General features: G+C 34.9%; 1 protein-coding gene across 4 annotated transcripts in view; it reads left to right on the top strand.

Annotated features, from left to right (window-relative positions):
• NRK (Nik related kinase) overlaps positions 1-20,603 on the top strand; it is a 123,596-nt gene that overhangs the window by 57,905 nt on the left and 45,088 nt on the right. For 3 of the 4 annotated variants that reach the window (XM_046672516.1, XM_046672517.1, XM_046672515.1), the window contains exons 3-9: positions 1,635-1,691; positions 2,999-3,070; positions 9,252-9,377; positions 12,475-12,585; positions 14,087-14,177; positions 16,811-16,941; positions 18,776-18,830. In XM_046672516.1, the coding sequence (XP_046528472.1) occupies positions 1,635-1,691; positions 2,999-3,070; positions 9,252-9,377; positions 12,475-12,585; positions 14,087-14,177; positions 16,811-16,941; positions 18,776-18,830 (643 nt within the window). Of the gene's footprint in view, positions 1-1,634; positions 1,692-2,998; positions 3,071-9,251; positions 9,378-12,474; positions 12,586-14,086; positions 14,178-16,810; positions 16,942-18,775; positions 18,831-20,603 lie in introns of those variants that run through there. The other variant, XM_046672518.1, reaches the window with a different exon arrangement.

Below are 20,603 nucleotides of genomic sequence, written 5' to 3'. Positions count from 1 at the left end.
ATGGTAATGGTAGAGTGGGCTTCTTTTCCTTTTGAGTTTTTCTGTTGAGTTGGCTTTATTTTCATGAGAAAACTTCTAGGAATCATCTAAATACAGTATTCATTACTTCAAAGTGTATAATTTATAAAAGAGATTTGACAATAAACAAGCAATGTATTTAAGGATCACTTTCCTGAAATCAAGAAATCTCAATCTTTTGCATATTTACCCACCAGATAGGTTACCTGAGATATTAACAACACTATCCAGACACACCTCGCCTCATCTGATCATTCTATAAGCAAAAAAAAATGTTGCTGTCTTTCACATGAGAACTGTGATTAGTGACAGTCCTTTGGTTTGAATGCCCCTATATTCATTTCCTACAGCTGCGGTAACAAATCCAGAAATTAGGTGGCTTAAAACAACAGAAATTTATTCTCTCACAGTTCTCAAGGCTAGAAGTCTACAGGGCCATTCTTCCTCAGAATACCCTAGGGAAGAATTCTTCCCTCTTCTTAGTTTCTAGTGGCTGCCAGCAATCCTTAGCATCCCTCAGCCAGTAGCTGCGTCACTCAGATTTCTTCCTGTTTTCACACGTCCCATCTTCCATTTGTGTACCTGTGTCTCTGTGTCCAAATCTCCCCTTTCTCTTATAAAGACACCAACTGTTGGCCACCATAATGCAGTATGACTTCATTTAACTTGATTACATCTGCAAAGACCTTATTTTCAAAGAAGGTCACATTCTGAGGTTATGGGTGAACCTGGATTTTGGGGAGTTACTATCTGACCCAGTACAGCCCAAGAATCAAATCTTCCAGAGAACTGTCAGATGAGGCATTCTGTTTTAAGTTGAAGGCTTACATGTATCAATACCAGACTGAAATTTTTCTGTGACTGCAGCTTGAAATATTTTAAAAAGCACCAGCCACAAAATAAGAACTCTGATTCCAAACCTCTGTGTTCATTTTTGAAAATTATAAATCTGTAAGTCATACTTGAATTCAAGATAAGACTAAGTTCTTAGAACTCATAAAATTTTAATAAGAAAGAATCTTTCAGAATTTCTTCCTTTTATAAATATCCTTGGTTCGTATGATTGAGGGTATACTAAATGGTTTAAAGGCCATTGAATTAATTATGTATCAATCTTACCTGTGATCATTATGGAAAAAGTTGTTTAGTGTATGAAGAGGAGTCTAATGGAAAGATATGCCTGCATAGTACCACATAATCAGTTGAAAAAATGTTCGGTAGAACATCTCCTTTATCCCCATCTCCAATCTGAAATATTTACTTTTCATCTGGATACTTTGGTGCCATATAAACCTAGACTAAAGATACTAAGAAAGCAGTGCCTTCAAATGACCAATCATGTCCACTATTTAATTCAAACATAAAAAGCAAAACTACTCCCATAAACTTACTTGATTTTTCAAGTGAGATGCTTGGGGTTTCTTTAAAATGTTCATAATTGAATATTTCTGTTCTCTATGTAATACCTTATATTTCATCTCTATATAATATTTCATATTTCATAATAGACTACATTGTTTGACCTCATTTAATTTTAATATTTTTTAGTTTGTTTGCCTCTTGATTGCAGGATTATATAGCCAGTATTTGATGTTTATTACTATCTTGTGTTTCAGGGACTCCATGAAAAGACTGGTGCATTTACAGCTGTTAAAGTGATGAATGCTCGTAAGGTAATATTATATCCTGTCCATATTCTACTCCCTTAATGGATCATGGCCTTGGGATAAACAGCTCAAAAAATATTGTATTTGTTTTCTAAAGTCGTTATTGTATATAATATAATTATGTTAATCTGTACTTATATTTATCATTTACTATTCCCATCCATTAGTATATTATGTTTATTATTCATTTATTATATTTACATATAAAAATGCTTCACTCACAGCAAAAGTTCTACATATTTTGGTATTCTATAAGAAAGAAGAAAATATCTATATTCCTGCCTATTTCTAGTTGATTATGTGTTTCCAGGGATAGCAAAGAGGAGATTTCCTCTAATATTGTGTTAATCCTTCTGTGTTCCATCATATTCTTTTCCCTCTCTGACCATTCCTTTTGAGAATTTAGGTCAGTAGATTGTCAATGACAGGTAGAAGGAAAGAACTTGTCAGAGATGCACATTTTTCATATATTTTCTGACAGAAATATCTGAGCAAGAGAGACAGCTTAATTGGCACTGTCCCTGCTAACATTCATATAATTGTGTCACAGTTCATAATATATTGTCATAGAATTTGCTAAGCACTGATTTCTGTCCTCTTTCTTTAAGCATGAGTGTCTCACTTTCTCAAGATAATACTAGCGTGAACATAGCAAAGTTCAAAAAATTGTCACCACTATACCCTAAAGGAAAGTTCTCAAATATTACATTTGAAAAGCTATACGTGTTCACTGAACTGTTGTCAATGCCATAAACTGTTCTTCTCCAATTTGTGCTTCTTTTTTTTTTTTACCAGTAAATGTCAAATGTTGCAAACCAACTTGAGTTTGAAGGGATTTTGAGGTTTAGTGGATTTATTTTGCCCTACAAACCATGGCTTCCAAATAATCAACCTAGTACTTTTTGAGTGATGCTCTCTAAAATACTTATTTCCCTGTTTTAACTTGAGAGACTTTGACCCACATTTGGGTCTAGGATCTACATTTTAGATACTCTAACTTTTGAAGTATTAAAATATTCAGTCCATAGGTAGTTAGTGTCAATCACCTTGTTTTGTAAGGGGAAGTAGCAATTTACTAACATCAGATTGTAATTTTCCTATTAATATGGCAGTTAAATCTGTTACTATGAATTTGGTGCCAAGTTTCTGTATACATAAGAATCTTATTTTTAATTAAAACTATTAGTTGAAATTGAGAGAGTAGTATTTTGTTATTCTTCTATTTAGTGTTTAAAGAGCACAAAGTACTTAAAAATAAATCATTTTTAGAGTGCATCAGTGATTCTAATAACATTTTGTTCTTGGTTTTGCAGACTCCTTTACCTGAAATAGGAAGGCGAGTGAGAGTGAATAAATATCAAAAGTCGGTCGGTTGGAGATATAGTGTGAGTACCCAAAGTCCTCATTACTTCCAGGTAGCTTTTCCTTTAATTTTCAACTTTAAACTAATTCCTTTGTGTTGTATTGTTATCATTAGAAGGCCACCACTAAAATCTTCCTGCCTGGACGTGATAACATATTTGTATTTTTTAACATATTCACATAGATTCAATCATCATATTTGGACACTAGCATCTGACAGAAAGCACTAGAAGAAATGATTCCCTGAACAGCTAAGTGTTGACAGCAGGTTAAGGATTGAGTAAATCCAAAGAGCATAGGGCCTTTGAGTAGCAACAAGAGATGATGGGACCAAGAGCAAATTTTGCCTAAAATTGACTTTGGAAAGGTCCTTTTTATACCTTTTACATGGTATTCTGGAGTGACTGACTTTTCCCCCATTATGATTCTAAGAAACATTGCCATTGTACATGAGCCAAATTAGGACTATCATTTTTTATTGTAAGAACAATAGTGGACAGAAAACCAGCAGGCTACTCAGCTTAAAAGTCTTCAGATATCTTGTACAGTACTTGAATGCATGAAGGAGCGTGAAGATGCCTTATACTTGAAACCTTTTAACTGCCTTACAAAGCAATCTCTATGACACCAATAATTTGCTGGCTCTAGAACAAGATCTGACAGAAGAAATTCTTTAACAGTAGATGTTGATGACCTAGATGTTGGTGATCTATCAAAGTATTCTGTGGGCCTAAAAGCAAAATTCCTACTCTTATCAATATAATTTATTGATATCTTTTTTCCTTACTTTTTTCCCTCGCAGTCAACTATCAGGTATTCAGATATTTTCAACCTTTTGTGTCTTAATAAATATACTGTCAGGCACATTAAAAATAACCTTTTCCATTAACACAATCATATTCAGAAAGACTTTCTAGTTATATTAGAAAGGTATTGGTAAACAGCTTCATGATTCGTCTAGTAGGTACTAGACTCCTTTTTTGTTTACAATGTATCTCAGGAGACAAAGCATATCTAAATGAAACAGATAGTACTGATTAATAACATGCCTTGGTAGATGAAGAAGCTGTAAAAGGTAAAGGTATGAAAAATATAATTGTTTGACCAATTCTAGTTTCATCAAACATTTGTCTTAAGAAACCCCTTTAAAGATCTGTCCCAAACCCTCTCTGGTATTCTTTCCGTGGGGAAAAAGATTTTGATTCTAGAATTGGGTGATATTACAAAGGAAGTTTAAGCATCCTTGAGCTGCCTCTTCTTGACAAAAGGCAGGATATTCAGGCCACTCTGGGATCAACTGGCCCTGAGCCAGGAAATGCTATAGCATCATATTACTAGGATATGTGTGAGAGTTTTAAATTACCCACTTGGCCTGATGGATGTAATGTACTTATGTGTTTCTCACAAGCTCAACTTCCTGTTAATTGAGAATGGCAAACACACTAATGCTTTCCAAACATATCTGATTTTGGTTTATTGGTTTTGGGGGAGTTTACATTTATGTGGGAAACCCACTCTTAAAAATTTTTCTGGTTGGGAACTTCGCATTCTCTGATTATATTTTTTAGTAAGAAAAGTAAGTGCTAGCTGATCAGCCAGTTAACATCTCTAAATCATCTTGAATCCTTTGGGATAAGATACTTGTGACTTGCATGCACATCTCTTTGAGTTAGGGGTTTATGGAAATAGCAACAATGTGGAAGTTCAGAAACATGAGTTTAAGTCCCAAGTCTACCACTAAATAGCCAAGAAGTACTTGGGAAAGGCGCCTTGTTTCTCTAGGCCTCAGGTTCCTCACAGGCAAAATGGCACCAGAATATTTGGCCTACCACTAAACAGGGTTAAAAGTATGGTCAAATGCAACTACACAGCTGCCTGGAGGCCAGAGGTTCTCCTATTCTTGCTTGGGAACATGAGCTTTCCAACCCAGAAAGAAAAGGAATCTCCTTGATATTAAATTATCAAACAAGTTAAAGGACTCAGTCTGGCCTCTGCTTTTCTTTAACCTGTTCCTTGTGTTCTTATTCTCACATCATCATCTCATTCCTATTTACTGCACTCTTTATGAGTTTGTATTTCTCTCAGCAAAGCCTGGGTACCCTACTAGGAACTAAAAGTGTCCATGTACATATAGAATTGCTAGTTCCTGAGATTTATTTCTATGTGATGGGGGATATTGTTACTATTTCAAAGGAGAGTCACATAACAGGGGAAGCATAAAGTTTAAGGGTCCTACATGGCAAGAATGAAAGGCTTCAAGGATCAACTTTTAGCTGTGTAGAAAACGGGTTAAGGAAATTCGAAGAGAACTTACTAACTGAACTTCCTTGGGAGGCTGGAATGAGACCGGAACCTGAACTGCCATGTAATTCTCATGCTACAAGTTGATTGTTTTATTAATTCATGTCTTTATTACACAATAAATACAAAGAGAGAACCTGTCACTGGGGTTTCCAACTAGAGAAATCAGGCTCTATGCCCTTCCCCCAAAGACAAATAGGTGTCTAGATTTATTTGCTAGTAGTTGAATGTTTATGGGTAAATCCACTGGAAAATCCTAGGAAAATGCTAAAGAATTTTTTGCAGTTGCCAGCCATTTCTCTGAGATTTCAAGCTTTATTTTACAAGATATACTGTGGATATTTGGGGACGTTACAGAACCTAGTACATTGACTTATTTATTTCATAACTATTTTAAAGCCCAGACACAATATATCTAAATATAAAAAGTAATTGCCCATCTTTTCTACTGGGTCTTAGAGAATAAGCTAGAAGGAAAATGATAACTGACCAGATATATTCAGTTACTGATTCATTTCAGCTAGAAGGTATATTTTCTGCTACCCCTAGGTCATCAAGTCAAGATAATTGAAGGAAATGCGGGGGAGGACTAAAGATAATTAGAGGGTAACTCCTTAATTGCTTTTCATGCCAGTTGGCCCTTTTCTAATTTATTTCCCAAAACAAGTCAAAGGCATCCTTTTTCACCGAATTTCAGAACAGGAGTTTAGCTGTATCTTTAATTAAAAAGTCTTCTTTCCTCTACATATCACAAATATATTTCACTTTGTACAATAACAGTATTCCTGAAAAGGTTATATAAATTGATCTTTTATAGATGCAATAAGAGAGCTTTTTTATTTACAATCAAGTGAAATTTAGAGCTAGCAGGAATTTAAAGGACCCTGGTGGTGAATCCATTTGTCAAGTGCAGGATCAATTCCCAAGTCATTTCACATTACTCTCAACTTCATTATGCACTATCTTGTATTTATCAACAGTTATGTCATTCATGTGTGTGAATCTTATTTCCCTCTATGTAGGTTCCTTTAAGTTAAGACTATAATACCTAAATGCATAAACCAATGATATATTCATTGGAAATTCCTCACAATTTAAGCTATCTTTTTGTAAGTTAATATTTTAAGATTTTTTCTCCAGTGCATTGCACCTATGTAGACAAAAAGTGTGATGATTTTCAAATTATTAAGAACTGAAGAGCTTTTTCTTTTGATGGTTAAGAAGAGTTACAGAGGGATTATGGAAACTACTTGGTTGTCATGGTACAAGCAGATATAGCTGAATCTTAGGGAGAGAGAATTGCTTTCCAATTCACTCCACTATAACAAATGTGCTAGAAATAAAGTTTGCTGATGTTTGTAGATTAGAATAAAAAGTAGAGAGAAGTATATAGCTCTGACAACACTTTAATTCAAATGAGAAGTTCAAGTAATGAAATACTGTATGATAATACCTTGCATGTGTAGCATTGTTCATCAAAGGATTTCAGAGAACTTTAAGTATATTAGTTGTTTGATTCCACTAACGTTCCATGGAGATAGGTAGTGGCTGCCATCTTCCATCAGATTTCTGAGGATAAATTGAGCCTTGGGAAGATGAAGTGAATTCCACCTCTTGGTTATCAGTGCTAAAACTCAGGTGTCCTAATTCCCAGTGTAGATGCTCTTTTCTGATGACAGCATACTGTCTTCTGCTAGAAATATCTCTTGAAATTATGTACTTTACCATGGTGATCCCATCCAAAAAGATGGCTTCAATTATTACTATATAAATAATCATCAAAAGCCATATCTCTATCCCTGACCTGTCTCCTGAGTGGCAGCCCCATATTTCCATTCTTTGAAATTCTGTGCATCCATAAAAAGGAAGTGCATTTATGTTTATCGATGCTCTTCAGATAGCAAATAAAACTTGCAAGTGACAGAAGAATGAGAACACTATGAGCTTGCTTATATTAAATAATAAATACCTAATATATATATACACATATATATAATCTGTTGATCATATCTCTACCAATTTATCTCTGTCATCTTTAGCTACTACATTAGCATAGAAAAATGTCTGGAGAAATATATACTCAACTGTTACCATTGATAGGAGGAAATGTTCAGTGAGAATAGACCACTTTCATATTTGACTTCATATACATTTTATACATATGTACCACTGTAGTGATTAGGAAAATAAATGACTTTAAGCATATCTTTTAAAAACATCAGCACAGATTAAACCAGTATCTTAAAAATGCAATGAATCACAAATTAATCAAGGCAGGGTGGTACAGGCATAAGGATAAACATATAGATCAGGGGAATAGAACTATTTTCATATACCTATGGTCAACTGATTTTTGACAAGGGTGCAAAAACAATTCATGGAGAAAAAATAGTCTTTCCAACAAATACTGCTGAGGCAACTGGATGTCCACATGTAAAAGAATGAAGTTGGACCCCTACTTTATATGAAAATTAACTCAAAATGGATCAAAGACCTAAATGTAAGAGGTAAAAATATAAAATGCTTAGAAGAAAACATTGGGGTAACTTTTCCTGACCTTGGATATGGATCCTTACATATAACACCAAAAGTACAAATAACAAAACAAAAAATTGATAAATAGGACTTCATCAAAATCAAAAATTTTGTGCCTTGAAGGATACTACTAAGAAAGTGAAAAGACAACCCAGAGAATGGCAGAAAATACTTGCAAATCATATACCTTATAAAGTACTTGTATCTAGAATATGTAAATCTTACAATTCGATAATAAAAAGACAAATAATCCAGGTAAAAAACTGGGGCAAAGATTTTTGATTAGACATTTCTCTGAAGATCATATACAAAGGGCCAATAAACACGTGAAAAGAGTCTTCACATAATCAGTCATGAGGGAATTGCAAATCAAAACCACAATGAGATACCACTTTGTACCCACTAAGATGGTTATAATAAGAAAACAGAAAATAAGTGTTGATGAGCATATGAAGAAATTGGAACCATAATTGCTGTTGGGAATGTAAAACGGTACAGCCACTGTGGAAAACAGTTTGGTATTTTTATCAAAATGTTAAACATAGAGATACCATTTGACCTAACAATTTCACTTCTGGGTATATAGCAGAGAGAAATGAGAATATATACCCACACAAAAACTTGATATGAATGCTCATAGCAGCATTATTCATAATAGCCAAAAGATGGAAATAACCCAAATGTCCATCAATTGATGAAAGGTAAATGGAAAGGAATGTAATACTGATATTGGCTGCAACACGGATGAACCTTAGGAAAAAAGCTAGTCACAAAAGTGCACATACTATATTATTTTCATTTACATAAAATGTCCAGGGTAGAAAAATCTATAGAGATTGAAGATATATTAATGATTGCTTAAAGCTGGAATGTGTGTGTGGCAGAATTTGGGAGTGAAGGCTAAAGGGAATGGGGTTTCCTTTTGGGGTGATAAAAATGTTCTAAAATTGATTGTGGTGATGGTTGCATAACTCTGTAAATATACTAAAAACTATTGAATTTGACACTTTAAATGGGTGAATTGTATGGTATGTAAATTATATGTCAATAAAACTGTTACAAAACGAACAATAATGTAGTGATTCCATTCAATGAAAACTTTATCCGGTGGCCATTGCTGCAAGTCCGGGGATCATACCTTGGGAACCACTAAATTAAAAGATCTTCAATTAACCTTTATTATCTCCTAAATTCCCAGGTAACCAGAGATCTCCATTGTCTCATACTTCTAGTTGTAATTATTATAAATTGCTGTAGGATGTAATAGGTTGCTATGGGATTCTCCTTCTTTGATTTACTATAGTTTGGGGTCCCAGAGTCATTGAATGACATAGCTTAGGAGCTTTACTATCTGTTCTTATTCTACAGGATGAGGAAGAGGATCTCAGGACTGAACTCAACCTTTTGAAGAAGTACTCTTTTCACAAAAACATTGTGTCCTTCTATGGTGCATTTTTCAAGCTGAGCCCCCCTGGCCAGAGGCACCAACTTTGGGTCTGTATTTAATTACCTTCTTATTCCTTAAAACTAAATCTCACTTGAGGACATACACTTTCATAAGCTGAGATGTCACTTTTGTGTACCTACAGGAAAACTTAAGCACTCAACTGCTCAAAACAGTATGATAAAATGTGCTCTGATTCCTGGAGATGAGAGTGATAAAATATGGAAAAATAACTTATGTGCCTGGCAAGGGTCTTGGGGGTATGATGGGGGAGGACTCAAATGAGCACTGAAAATACCTAACGTATTCGTTTTCAAATATAGTTTTTCTGCTTTTAACATTGTGTAATTACTACATTTGCTGGTACTTAGAGGTATGGCAAGGAGACCACCTGATGGATAAGTATCAGTTCTAATTAGCTTTTGACATGATCATTTGGGTGCATTTTAAGTGTTTGCTAAGTATATGCACATATGTTTAAACATAAATCTTAGAAACTCTTTTCTAAATGATTAGTTTCCTTATCCTTTTCTTAGTCTTCATGCCTATAATATGACAAATTATAGATTAATGAGATGTAAATTTTAGAGGCTAACTGAAACCCATGATACAGTTACCAGAATTGTTGCTGCCTTCCACTATAGGAGACATAGTCAAATCACAAAAAATGAGTTTTGGTCAACAATATCTTTATTTAAAAAGGAATATTTAGAACATAAACTGAGGTTAGTGTGCAGTTACTACATTTCCATTTCTAGTCCAAGTCAAGAATAGTATTTTTTTCAAAATAACGATTGAGACTTTTCAGGATCTCCAAGTGCCAAGGAAAGATTCTGTTACATTTTATATAATGGATTTTAGGAAGCAAGACAGTGGACACTATAGGAAGGTTTTCAACAAGGGATTCAATTGAAACAGTGGTTCTCAAACTTTAGCATGCATCAGAATCTCCCAGAGAGCCTGATCAAAAACACAGATTACTGAGCCCCACCCACAGAGTTACTGATTCAATTGGTCTGGAGTCTGGGTCCATGAATTTGCACTTTCTAACAAGTTCATAGATGATGTTGATGCTACTGGTCTGGGTGCCATACTTTGAGAACCACCAAATTTAGAGATCTTCAATTTAACTCTATTTTCTCCCAAATGACTAGTTAACTAAATCTCCTCTTCTCTGACAATTCCAGTTGAGATTTTATTAACTATTGTTGCACAGCTTTAGTGGCTACTGGTTTTTTGTTTATTTTTTCGGTATACAATATTTGTCTTTTAATATATTTTTACCTACAAGTCTTTTCCTCTTGACAGTATGGCAGTCTCCTAATTGGATATATTTATTAGTACTAAATTTGTTCAGTCACTCAACATATATTCATTCATCTATTTTCCAGGCCTTCTGCTTAATGCTGGGGGTACAATGATAAGCTGAATAGATATGGACCTAGCCCATTGGAGCTTACAGTCTATATTCAAAGACCAATATCAATCATATAATCACACAAATGAATGTATAATTACTCAGAAGGGAAATGACATGCTTTCATATGGGCAAACAACAAAGGAAGCTAAATTAAATTGGGGAATGAGAAACTATTCTTGAGAAGCTTTTCTTTGAACTGAGATCTGAAGGATGAATAGGCACCTCATGCATAAATTATTTGTGGAGGTAAGAGTTTTCGTGGGACCAGTCACACTTCCTTGCCCATGAAGACCAGAATAGGAAGTAAGTAAATGACTAAATAATTACCATTTATAAAGTGTACGTGCCAGGTACTGTGTTTACAAAGAAATGATTGAGAAAATGATTGAGAGTGCCTTACATTCCTTTCACAGTAGAGCTCTTCTGACTCAAGTCATATTAACAAGATTTTCCAGGGTGCATCTTAGGGAATGGTTTTAATTGATGCTTGTCATGGTTCAAATTGTGCCCTTTTTCTTCCATTACCACAGTGTACATGTTGTGCCCATTCAATATAGTGAACATGAAAATTAACCTTTTGTGGTTTATCTGTATTATTGGTTTTGTTAGGCTATTTCTTCTCTTCTTTTTCATGAGGGTGTAGTCAAGTGAAAGACATGCACTAATATCAGTTGTGAACAAATATAAATTAAGGGAGTAATTTTCTGAAAAGGAAATTTTAGTATTCCAAAGGAAATAAGGTAGACTTTTTGAATATTCATGATTTGGGGTTTATCCTTTTGCTTCCCTTCATCTATGGCAATAATTAACTTGCCTACAGTTAAAAAAAAAGATGTTTTGTTCTTTTGATAAAGCAGTTTGGACATGAACACTAATGCGTGAACCTGTGCTTAATGAAAGTTTGCTAGGTTGATTATAATAGATATATACTCCTTCACATTGGTCACTCCTCTAGTTAGCTAATATATGAAAGGAAATTTATTAGTTGGAGACCTGATTCATTGGTGACAAAAATAAATTTTCTGAGAAATTGACTTTATTAATAAAGCAAAGTCTGAATGAGATACTATCAAAGATACTAATCTTCAAATAGACTTTCCTTAGAAGTAAAATTATTTGGAAAAGAAAAGTGCCCCACAGGATTGCAAGTGATGCTTTCCCTTTTGGAGTTGTAGTTTGCCAGTGTCTTGGGGAAAAAATAATCTAGAATTTGAAAATAAAAACAAAACAACAATAAAAAAGCAAATCTAGCCTTAATGGTGAAGTGTAAATTCTTTTGAGATCCTTCATATCCTGCTTCTCCACCTGCAATCAAATTGTTCCTTCGACTGTTTTTTTCTGTTCTACTCCAGTGGTCACTCGGGCTTGTCCCCCACACAGGCTTCTTTTTAAAGGCATGTACTCATTCCGTTTTCAACAAACTGTTCTTCCTTCTCAACATATCCAAATACTACCTATCCCCCAAGGCTTAGCTCAAGTCTCACCTCCTGGTTAAATATCCCTGGTGTGGTACCTACCTTCCCTCCCTCCATGGATCTTTGAATTTTTTTCCAACTCTTTCCAGTTCCACTAGCCTTTGGAGTCTTCCATCAGACAATTGAGCCTGTTTTGACAGTGTGTTAATCTCTAAACAGTGCATGTAAATATAAGCCATATGAACTAAAACTCTCCAGATATGTTCAGAGAATTACTTTCTAATTCTTCATACTTTGATGGCTTTCCTGCAGATGGTGATGGAGTTATGTGCAGCAGGCTCAGTCACTGATGTAGTGAGAATGACCAGAAACCAGAGTTTGAAAGAAGATTGGATTGCTTATATCTGCCGAGAAATCCTTCAGGTGAGTCTTCATTTAGTCATTCTCCCCTGGCCTTGAAAAAACCTGAGAGTAATATATACAGTGTACCTTATCCCTGCTCGTATAAGCTGGTTTAAGACTTCTAAACATAACCCCTGGATCGGGACACTGAAAAAGGACCAAAAGGCTTTTGGGAAAGCAAATTTGCAGGTGATGTCCTTAAACTTTAAGATAGTCTGCAAGATGTGTAGCCAAGTCTTTCCAAATCATGACCTTTAATAGCTCTGTCAAGGTCAGACTATTGTGTTCAATAGATCATCAAATAACCACTTGGAATATTTATTATGTTATTATGATTTTTAGAGTTCTTTTTTTTAAAAAAAAAAAGCATAGCACTGTCATTAGAGATTAAGATAAAAGTGAGGCAGTAGTCAGTGTTTTACAGAATGGCCCCAAACCATCCACAACCATTTTACAGACAGATATCCTCTTTGAATAATGCCCTATTTTTAAAACTTTCTTTATTTCGAACATCAAATTTGATGAGCGACAATCTTGTGGATCTACCAAACTCAAATTTTTCTTTGTGTCTTAAGTGCTTAGGGTCACCCAAGAAGGATATTAACAGAACTGAACAGCACCACTGATACAATGTTGGAATGTCCTTCCCATCTTAATTGGATTCACATGTGGTAATAGTGTAACTAAAGAGTTCAAACTCTGGGCTGAGTTTAAATTCTGGTTCATCATGTATTATCTGTGTGCTCTTGAGTCAGTTACTTAGTTTCTCCAAATGTCACTTTCCTCATCTGTAATATAGAGTGATTTTAGCACCCTCCTCAAAGGGTTGCTTTGAGAATTTAATAATTTACTCCATATAAGGCACTTAGCACAGTCCTTGGCAAAGAAAAAAGACTCAATAAATATTAGCTGTTTTTACTGTTACTTCCATTATTAATCCCCAGTTAGTATCTGGAGTAATCTCACTGAAGCCAGGTCACGGGTTAGCCAGGTCACGGGTTAGTTTTAGTGGTGAATGGGCTGGAGCCAGCATGGTAAGCCAATACAAATTGCAAATGCTTTAAAATGAATTTCCATATTCCCCCAAATTCTCAGCCTACAAGGTTGACTAGAAAATATTTTGGAATAAACAAATGGTTGGATGAGGAATAGAGCAAACCAGTGGCTGAGCTATGATATTTAAGATGTCCAGGTTTTTACTCTTATGATTAGTTGGAAATATGGAGGCTAAAAAGGAAGGTAAATGGCCCAATGTATACAAACATTACTTTTTGGTGTTCTTTTTCTTTCATGAGTGTCCTGATTTATTTTCCTTTCCTTATAGCCAAAAATAGTATTTCTGGGAACTGGTTGTAGTAATTCCAGCCTAAAGAAAGAATTTTGTCTGAAAAATGCAAATCTGGGTTATTTTTCTTACCAAAATTTTTCCAAAAATACTAAGAAAAGTACCAGAAAAAGAGGAAAAATATATACTGATGTGGCTTTTTAAAAATAATAAATAAATATGTATATATGTATGCAGGGCTTAGCTCATCTTCATGCACACCGTGTAATTCATCGGGACATCAAAGGTCAGAATGTGCTACTGACTCATAATGCTGAAGTGAAACTAGGTAAGTTTATTCTTACAATACTTTAAATGAGACCCAAAATATCTTAATGGAGAAAAATCCCTCAGGATAACTGTGTTTTCTTTCATCTCACTAATAATATCCTCTACTTATTTAGGCTGTGTCTTCCCTGCCTGAAAAACCAGTCAAAATTTGAAAATTTGTTTGGGATGGGAAGTGGAGCAAGAGAAAGATGCACATAACTGCTTCTCTGAAATCATGTAGATAAAAGCAGCTTTTCAATTATAGTGAGAAGTTTACATTGGTCACTGCTTTATCCTCTATTAAATACAGCTATTACATTTATTTCAACAATTGAATTGAGTATTTACCATGTGCAGGTTTCTGCTCCATGGAAAGGGATTAAACATGAAGATGATTCTTCCACATCACAGAGCCATATTTTCGAAAGAATATCAAGGAACTTTTAAATCACTTACGGACAAATTGCTTCTCTTGAATTTTCCCTCAAATATTTAAAGAACTGATATCAATAAGAAATGATGCTCCAGTAATATCTAAGTCAAATTCAGAATTGGAAATCAGAAGATCAGAAAGTCCCTCGCTTTCTATTCCAGGGTGCAGAATGGCATAATTTATTTGAAACTAACCATACATATTGTTTCACAGGTACACAGGAAACAATATGTTGCATCCTTTAATGTTTAAAATAATATTGTCAGTTGGTTTTTAAATAATACCATATGAATAATGTCAGTACTATGTAACAGCAGATGACCTCATTGATATAGAACGTAAATTACTGGTATCAAATTCTGTATCAATTTTTAATTATATTTATTCTTGCCTACCATGTCCCTAGCATGACCTTAAGATAGTCCCACTTTTCCTGCTAAACAAATACAACCAGAGTAAAGATTTTTTTTCATTTATTGAGAATGCTTTTCACTGAATGTTTGTGGAAGAAGCATGAGGTAATAGTTGTTCTTGAAATAAGTGAAAATTAACTTCAAGAAAGCATCTTTTGTGTCAAAAAGCCATAAAGATAGAAATACAATTTTAAGACACTGTGTTAAAATACATGAAGGACATTTAGATCTCACATTCAAATGTGCAGAATAGTCTGTCACAAGACTACACACTATGTTTACAAGTGGCAGCAGCATGCCCATATAGTTGGGTCAAGTTTCTGGCCAACCCTCCTGTCTGCAGCCCAGAGGAGAAATTGTAAGTAACTGAAAAGCCACTGAAAAATCTGTCACAAAGTCTATGCCCTAAAATTCATGTACTTTACTCTGTGGGAGAGACCTTTTAGCAGTGGATTAGAATCTAATCAGGCTTATTTTGCACATAACCCTTATACATTTGGTTTTAGATTTCTCAGATCCAAGTATATTTTTACGCAACAAATTATAAGGAGAAGGTTGTAGAAGGCAAACCCAATAGCAGCCAAAAGGAGTGACAGAATGGAAAGAGACTGGGAAATGATTGTACTGCACTTCAATTGATCAATAATCCTTATATTCTGATTCCTAGTCACCAAAGAAAAAGTTAATTTATGCCACTGTTGAGGTCCCTACTTTTATCTTAATTTCAGCTTTTCTTTTTTTTTTTTCTTCCATTCATCACTTCCTTCTACTCTTTTCTCCTTTCATTTTCTTCCCTGAGGGTCATGTGTCAGCTTATGGCCTTCATAGGTGTTATCTTGGCCCTTAAAGTTGGCTCTCAGGGATATCAAGAATGCTCAGCTCTGATTTAACCTATTCTCAAAAAAAAAAAAATCTACATAATGAGATTGTTCACACCCAATGATGATTTTCTCATATTATGGACATTTTGTTGTTGTTGATCTTGTTAGAGCCTTCTTTAAAGACGGCCCTAAACTTTTAACTTTTTTATTTTTCTTTTCTTCTCTTAAGTTCTTCAAACTACTTTTCAGTCAATGTTGTTCTCCATCCTCCAGATTCCTGGAAACCATTCTAAATTAGAAAATCTACTTCATTTTTCATCCCTGTCTTATTTTTTCTGGACTAAATAACCCCAGTCTACTTTAGCCTTTTTTCTGTCTGTTTCTGAGGATACCATACTAAATATTTTCATATAATGTATCCCACAGATGAATAGGAGACAGAACTTTTATAGTCTAAGCTAAGATATAGATACCACAGAAAATATTTGCATCTGATTCAAAAGATCTGTAGAAGAAGTTAAACTAAATTCTAGCAGAAAGCTCATTTTTCTTTATCAAAGTGATGGAACCCCCCAACACCATGAGTGAGGCTTCCTAATAAACTACTAATAGGTTTTAGATTTCTTAGATGTTGCTTACAATGCTGGTCTTCCTCCAGTCTGGTGGCAGGTCCAAACACTACATATGTTATCACTTCAGAAGTTCGGGGTATAGTGATGGAACTTTATTTTTAATATTCATGGTAAACATTCAGCCAAACCTACTGTAGATTTATAATACCAGTGCTGAGTTGCTTTCCAATATAAATAGCAGCAAAAGCCTACTTCCCAGTATTCCTGGAGTAGACTTCATGGTAAAGTTTGCTGGGTTGGAATGAAAATCTGTTATCCATTGTGGCTTTTGTATTGGCTTTCCAAGTTAAAGCAATAACTTATTGAGCTTTTTGTTACTGATTAATTATTTTGACATATGGTGAATTTTGCAGTGGATTTTGGAGTGAGTGCCCAGGTGAGCAGAACTAATGGGAGGAGAAATAGCTTCATTGGGACACCGTACTGGATGGCACCTGAGGTGATTGACTGTGATGAAGACCCAAGACGCTCCTATGATTACAGAGTAAGTGTGAAAATTCTGATAGTGGGAATTAAAGTTTGGAAAGGACTTGTGACTAATGTTTGTTTTTAAATGATAAAATGAAAGAATAAAAAGCAGACTGCTCCTCCTTTCATGTTAAACTCTAATAGGAAATACTAGCTGCTATTCTTATGTGTGGTTTGATTATATGCAGAAAAATAATATTTTCTAAAAATGTAGACAAAGTACACCATTGGGAGTTATCCATATTTGAGGAAGAATGTCTAGTTCATGTTGCTTGCAACTTCTTGGTAAAAATATTATATTATGTGGCTTTATATGGAAATTTAACTTCCAGGAGCAGAGGGCTTTGTAAACTTAAAAATGAGTAAATGTAAAGCCAATTATTAATCCCCACAGTAAGTTAGCTCCAAAAAGAAAAAGAATAATTTGATTACTCAGGGTAATGGAGAAAATCTTTGGCATGGTTCACGTCCAAACCACAGAAAATCAATGGAATAGACAAATTAAGTAACAATTCATGCTATTTATTAAAATTTCCACTGAAGCTGCAATTTGGACAATATACATCTATGTACACATTTCAAAAAGCTGATGTGGAAAGAAAACTCTCCATTTGCTATAGACTGGAAAAACCACACTCCCTCTCCACATCATAAGTCATCCAAACAATTCATTGTGGTTTCGTTGTGTGGAACCTAGGACTCAATAGTTGAAGTTGATTAATACAAGTTTCATCTCTTTTCCCTTTCCCTTAAATGCCCTCTCCTTGATCTGCAAGCAGATCTATTGAGAGCTTATTACAATCCAGTGCTATTAGGAGCTGTGAAGACTATAGAAGCATAATATCTTTTAGTGGCTTGCTGTAAAAATAATGTTTTATATCTGTACAATTTTTGCAGTCTTTCGAAGACTTTCACCCATATTAATTATTTTTTAATTTTTAGCCCCATGTAACTGAAAGAAAGCTTAAACTTAGACCATTGCAACAACACTTTGAAGCTAAGAGATCTGTAAACTGGGGTTCTAAGAATTCCATTAACTTGTTTACTAGTTTTCCAACCAGTCAGTGTGCCTCTAGCCTTGTGCCATTTCTACATTCTAAAAAACAAGGTACAGTTAACGGTAGTGAGGATAATTTCCTAGAGCCTCTTAGAATACAATTTCCTAGAATTACAATAATTCTATCCTCAATTTACTATATTCAAGGAACTGCTGGAAGTGCTTTTATATATAATATTTCATTTAATGCTCATACCAGTCCTATGAGGTGGATACCATTATTATCTCCATTTTACATCGGGTGAAATTGAGGTACAGAGAGTTAAATCATTTGCCTAAGATTGCACAGCTAGTAGGCTTATGTAATAAGACTTCTTTACAGCATGTTCCTTTTGATATTTCAGTTAAGGTAACAATGGCAATAGAGTCATGTGCCACATAATGATGTTTTGGTCAGTGATGGACTGCATATACAACGGTGGTCCCATAAGATTAGTACCATATAACTTATGTGTGTAGTAGACTATATCATCTAGGTCTGTGTAAATATACTCTATGATGTTTGCACAACAAAGAAATCGCCTAACGGCATGTTTCTCAAAACGTGTCCCCGTCATTAAGCGATGCGTGACTGTACATCCAAGATGAATTTTCCTTACATTGAACCCCATCCCATATCAACCAGATAACATATTCCTATAATGTCTGTCTATAGTGAAGCTTTATCATAGAAAGTCCATAAAATGACTCTGGCATTGACACTCCCCTCAGCGAAAGATTGTTTTGAAATTCTGATTACTATCAGTTTCCCATTTTTAAGTGACATTATTTTTTATCATCTTTTCCTTTGCAGAGTGATGTGTGGTCCGTGGGAATCACTGCTATTGAAATGGCTGAAGGGGCTCCTCGTGAGTAAAAATGTTTGATATTTGTTAAAATCTAGGGAAATATGCTGTACAAATCTGCCACTTGTAGCAGTCAGCTTGTACTCGCCTCCCAGGTGCCACACTATGTGCCAAACTATAAACAGTGGCCTTTTCAATGATCACCAGATGCTCCAGTCAGAATGGCCAGATAGGTCTAGAAAAAAAGTTGGTGCTTTTCTCTCCTCTGATATCTTATTTTAGGTTGATTGAGTGTTGTTTCAATTTAACCTCAGTGGTATTTTGTCCTGACAGTCCTAATCAACCAGAATGTAAAGCATTCTGGTAAATATCGACTGGTGGAATATTTAGATTCTAGAATATTTACAGTCACACACTGCTACTACTTTAGACTGTGACAGTTGAGAAAATCCTCCAGTGGTTTATTGAAATTGAGCCAATCCTCAACAATATTGGGAAGTAAGCTTTTTTTTCCTTTGGAGTCAGTCTAGCTCACCTTTGGTGACTTCTTTGTTCCTTTTAGCCACTCCAGTGCCCTTTATTGCTCAGAGGGCTCCATTTCCTCTTGTTTCTCCTTCCTCATCATCATTTAAATGACTTGTTCTTTCAGGATACTGCTTTCTGGTAGGAAAGTAAAAATAGAATGATAACTTAGGTATAAGTGATTGATCACCATCTAATGTATGACCCCATAAGCAGAGCATATTTGCTATCCTTAATACCTAAATCCAAAGATAGAAATGATTAACACATTCCTGGTATTGTTGAATGAGAAGTGAGAAAAATGCTTGGAGTATGTGTGGGGAGGGGAGTCTAATTGGTTTGCTTCCTTCTCTCCAAGCAGATCCTATAGGTTCCCATATTCCCGCATGCTCTGTTTGGCAATGTCCACCCACCAAGCTTTACAAGCTTGGACTATCTTAGCACTATTTTTCAAGGCCAATGGGAGTAATTTCAAGGAGTAGAAATAGTGGTAACATAATTGTTAAGAACTCCTGGTGTCCCTTCGAATATCCCAGAAGAGGCTTGGGTTAAAGCTGGGACAGATGTGGAGATCAGGTTGCTGCTGCATCTCTTCTACCACCCAAAAAACTGCAAAGTGCCTATGTTGAGGGAGTAAAAATAAATGATGGAAGAAAATTATATATGCCACATATATAAAATTGAAACAAGACTAGGAAGATGAATCTTATTCCTCATTAACTCCTGATAATTTCCCTTTGTGAAACATGCTTAGATTATGTTAGATTGAGTAGCAGCAGCTGCTGCTTCTCTCTTGCTCTCTCTCTTGTTTTCTTTAAATACAAGATACAGTATTTCATATGCATATTGATGTGTATATTTGGTTAGAATGCACGACTGCATCAAGTAGAATGTTTTTTCTTTTGTTTTTGAGTGTTCCTCGCCATTTCTTTCAAAAAACTACCATTCTACGTTTTGCAGATTTGTACTTCTTGGTTCACCTTTTTTGTTTCATGTTTTCACTCTAAAATATTAAATCTTGGGAGGAAAAAAGGGGTAGTGAGAAAACTCACAGAAAAAGTGCAGAGAAGGAGTTTTTAACAGAGTACACAAATGGCAAACTTCTTGCAAAAGACAGGTGAGGATGAGGATATTCTTAACTTACAACAATAGAAAATAAAACAATCATGCCTGGGTAAGTAATTGGAATGGTGCAACTTTGGTCATGAGCAACTTGAAACAGCTACACTGCTAAAATATTTGTCTTTAATCAGCCTCCTTTATTGCCTGGAGTATTAATTTTGGATGGAAATGATTGTCATCAATTTAACTGCA

This window comes from Equus quagga, chromosome 10, assembly GCF_021613505.1.
Source record: "Equus quagga isolate Etosha38 chromosome 10, UCLA_HA_Equagga_1.0, whole genome shotgun sequence".
NCBI lineage: Eukaryota > Metazoa > Chordata > Mammalia > Perissodactyla > Equidae > Equus > Equus quagga.
The sequence above is the reverse complement of the archived record's forward strand: the minus strand, read 5'-3'. Positions and strand labels throughout refer to the sequence as shown.